At 41.0% G+C, this 4,267-nt stretch overlaps 1 protein-coding gene across 1 annotated transcript in view; it reads left to right on the top strand.

Annotated features, from left to right (window-relative positions):
* Nucleotides 1-1,725: 1,725 nt before the first annotated feature.
* Nucleotides 1,726-4,267, top strand: part of FYB (FYN binding protein) — a 179,829-nt gene continuing 177,287 nt past the window's right edge. Inside the window, exon 1 of the mRNA XM_011966185.1 lies at nucleotides 1,726-1,808. Within this exon, the coding sequence (XP_011821575.1) occupies nucleotides 1,806-1,808 (3 nt within the window). The 5' untranslated portion in view covers nucleotides 1,726-1,805. The remainder of the gene's footprint in view (nucleotides 1,809-4,267) is intronic.

Genomic DNA, 4,267 nt, shown 5'->3' with positions numbered 1-4,267 from the left:
AGTGTCACGATTATTTCTACCCACAAGGCTGGCCTGGTGATCTGTTCACTATCTTGGTAGTATGAGTCACCTGCTCCTTCTTTTAGGTCAAAGGCTCTCAAACATGCACATACCTTGGAATCACGTGGTGAGCTGTGAAATACACTGATGCCTGGGTTTCAACCCCAGATTTTCATATAATAACCTGGAGTGAAGCCTGGGAGCTGAGACTTAAAACATCCCAGGTGATTTTAATGTGCAGGCAGGCTGAGAACCACTGCTTTAGAGTGATTCTCTTTACCTTCTGTAAAGAGAGGGTAAAGGCTTTAGAGTGATTTCTCTTTACAAAGCTGTTATCTGCACTTTGATGGTCTCCATTCTAACAGACAGTAGTAGATAAGAGGCTTTCTAGTGAAGGTAAGGAATGTCTCTGTTTCAAAGCATTCTGGAGAATGTATTATACTTAGAAGTATGCCTGGCTCCCATACCTTGCTCTTGCTTTCATCTTCCTCCTCTATTCATTCATTAAGCATTTATCATGTGTAAGATACTGTGCAATTTCAGATTCCTGACCATCCAGCAGATTCTGACCATGCCTCACACCCCTCTTTAAAATATGTAAAGTTTTCAGGACAATATCAGTTTCTACTTCTGGAACTCAACCCTTGCCCTGGTTTTTTGCCTGTCCTGTGCATCTATATTTCTAATTATATCTTAATTTTGAAAACATTTATATTTTAAGGAATAAATAACAGGTAACATCTTTTTTGAAAAAGGATTTTGTATGGATATAGGATTAATCAGTGTTTGGTCAGCATCATGTATAGAAATTTGGTGACCTTACAGTAAATAAGCACTCTAATACTTAAAACAAGATCTAGAAATTTGCAACCACCAAAAAAGGAATCATGCCTTTCCTATGTCATGGAAAACAAAGATGACCTTCTACCCTTGAACTTAGTTTAGTAGGAGGCCATATATTCCAATTAAAGGGGCTAAATCTGTATATCAGAATGTGTTCAGAGAGGTACATGGATGACTGGAAAATCTAATTGGGATCAAACACTAGGCCCTTAACATCTGATACTAACAAATATTACCCCAAAATTAATACATGAACCTAGACTGAGCTGTACTTTTTTTTTTTAGGGAAATGAATGGCATTCTATGATAAGCTTATGAGTATTTCCATCATTTAAATACTGATCATGTGAATTTAAATATAATTGGAGTTGTTCATTAAAATGTTCGTGATACTTTTGTTCTTTTTAATGATGATTATAGTTATGTTTTTACACAAGTGCTATATACGCAGGACAGAAAACTTGAAAAACTCCAAAAAGTACAAAAAAAGAATTATTTGTAGTAATACATCCACTCAAGTCAAACGCGATTCACATTTTGGTGTGAGTCCTTCATAGATAAGAGAGAGATGGAGAGACATACACACACACACACGCACACACACACACGTATCCAAAAATATAGAGGTTATATAAAACAGGTTAATAATGTATAGCAAAATTTAATATCTAGCTACTTCTAAAAAATTTTGTGTCAATTTTTCAGTCTTCAAAGCTACACCTAGACCTGTTCCTGTATTATTGAAAAATAATAACAAGATAAACCTGGCTAGCTATACAAATGCTCTGAGGGTTGAGATAACATGCAAATGTAGCCTCACGTATCAATGTGTGAAAGCTGGACAGACCACACAGCTCAGAAAAGGAAGTACACTCTGCATAGCTAACTTGCACATTCACTATCCAAGCTGCACCATCTTCGGGGTCATTGTGTGCCAGGCACATCAACTCTTTTCAATAAAAATGGTAAGTAATAGATTTTATAACTCTCCCTGGTCTCCTGGCAAATGTGCTACTCTTCTCTGCATAGAACAGACAGGGTTGAGGGTGCTTCACAGTCAGGTCCTCCGAGCCTTTGGGATTTTGCTTGGCCACTTGTTCCTTGTGCTGATGAAGCTGCTGAGGCTTGTTCATGCCAGTTGAGAGACACGGCTTCAAGAGTTCCCTTTTTTTGATTCCAGCCTTCAGAATAGGGGAAGAGCACTGTCTTGCAGAAAGAAAACGTGCATTCTTTGTCTTTGCCTCTTAGGATAGCTCGGTGCCAGCCCCAATAATTTAGTCGAGTTTCCTGTTATGAGCAGTTTGGATCCCATGAAGGACTCCAGTGGCGAATATTGGGAAACATTGCTGATGGTGATTGCCATTTTGATAACACAGTAGATTTTACAAACAGACCTCTTTTGCTTGAAAAACTTTTTTTTTTTTTTTTTAATTAAGAGACACAAACAAAGCCCAGTCTTAACCTAAAGGACGGATTGTGTTCCCAAAATTAATGAGAAGTCATTATTTGGAGCACACTTAAAATGGTGAGTGGGTTCCCCGTGCTACTTTAACCCAAAACATAGCTGAACTACAACAGTAATATTCTGCTTCATAATTTTCCATTATTTCTTTGAAAAAAAGAAAAGGAGGGCTCCCAAAATATATGTGGTGTTCATATATTACCAGAATCTAGAAAAGAGTCAATTTTCTACCTTTATCTACTATTCCCCAGCCCCTAGAAGACTGGAAATTTGTTATCCCTTCTCTTGTTACGGAGAGGATACCCTCCTTTTGTCAGTCCCCAGTGAGAAGACAGGAGTTGAGAGGATGACTCCTGTGCTTGCTCAATTGGAGATTGTGCATTGCAGACATTGGAACAGGGAGAATAAAGGGATCATTCAATGATGTGTGTTGATGTTACTGTGTATTGTCTGGAAGCACCTTGAGTTAGGATAGGGAAAGAGTAGAGGTGAGAGAGCGTAATCTGGCCATGGGGGAGAGAGGAAGAAGGAAGAGCCATAGGGTGCAAGTCACTGAGTCTTGAGAAGGGGAGTAAACGGTGGAGGAAATGTTAGCGCATGACCCTGCCTGCGGCAACACCTGTAGAATCGAGTCTCTGGCTCAGGTGGGAGTGAGACTTATAAATCCCTCTGTGTTTCCAAATTGGGTCTTTAGTTCCGGGATTCCTAGAAAGCAGCTTGACCTTGGCCGGGCGCGGTGGCTCACGCCTGTAATCCCAGCACTTTGGGAGGCCGAAGCGGGCGGATCACGAAGTCAGGAGATTGAAACCATCCTAGCTAACACGGTGAAACCTCGCCTCTACTAAAAATCCAAAAAATTAGCCGGGCGTGGTGGCGGATGCCTGTAGTCCCAGCCACTCAGGAGGCTGAGGCAGGAGAATGGCGTGAACCCGAGAGGTAGAGCTTGCAGTGAGTCGAAATTGCGCCACTGCGCTCTAGCCTGGGCCACAGAGCCAGACTCCGTCTCAAAAAAAAAAAAAATAGATAAATAAATAAAATAAAATAAAAAAGAAAAGAAAAGAAAACAGCTTGACCTTAAACGAGAGCACTGTGATTTATAAAGTGCTATTTGGATTTTCTTCGGCGAAACAAGATAACAGCAGGAAAAAGGGAAGTTTAACTGGATAGCATGTATTTGGTATGATATACGAGTAATGATTTTTTTAAAGATTATTGTTTTCTTATAATAAAAGTAACATGACTGGGTGTGGTGGCTCACACCTGTAATCCCAGCGCTTGGGGAGGCCGAGGCACGCAGATCACCTGAGGTCAGGAGTTTGAGACCTGCCTGACCAAGATGATGAAACCCCATCTCTACTAAAAATACAAAATTAGCTGGGCATGGTGGCGCATGTCTGTAATCCCAGCTACTTGGGAGGCTAAGCAGGAGAATCTCTTGAACCTGGGAGATGGAGGTTGCAGTGGGCCCAGATCGTGCCATTGCACTCCAGCCTGGGCAACAAGAGCAAAATTCCATCTCAAAAAGAAAAAAAAAAGTAACACATATTTCTCGAAAAAGCATCTTAGAAATATAGATAAACTTCTTAGAAATACAGATAATGGTCAGGCACGGTGGCTTATGCCTGTAATCCCAATTCTTTGGGAGGTCAAAGTGGGAGCATTAGTTGAGGAGTTCAAGACCAGCCTGGGCAACAAAGCAAGATGTCATCTCTATAAAAAATTAAGTAAATAAATAAATAAATAAACCAGCCAGGCCTAGTGGTGCATGCCTGTGGTCCCACCTACTAGGGAGGCTGAGGCAGGAGGATTATTTGAGTTCAGGTGTTCAAGGCAGCAGTGATGACGGATCATGTCACCACACTCCAACCCGGGCAACCCTGTATAGACAGAAAGAAAGAAAGAAAGAGAGAGAGAGAGAGGAAGGAAGGAAGGAAGGAAGGAAGGAAGGAAGGAAGGAAGGAA

The sequence above is a fragment of the Mandrillus leucophaeus genome, unplaced genomic scaffold (assembly GCF_000951045.1).
Source record: "Mandrillus leucophaeus isolate KB7577 unplaced genomic scaffold, Mleu.le_1.0 Scaffold119, whole genome shotgun sequence".
Classification (NCBI taxonomy): Eukaryota; Metazoa; Chordata; class Mammalia; order Primates; family Cercopithecidae; genus Mandrillus; species Mandrillus leucophaeus.
This window is presented reverse-complemented; position numbering and strand designations above follow the sequence as displayed.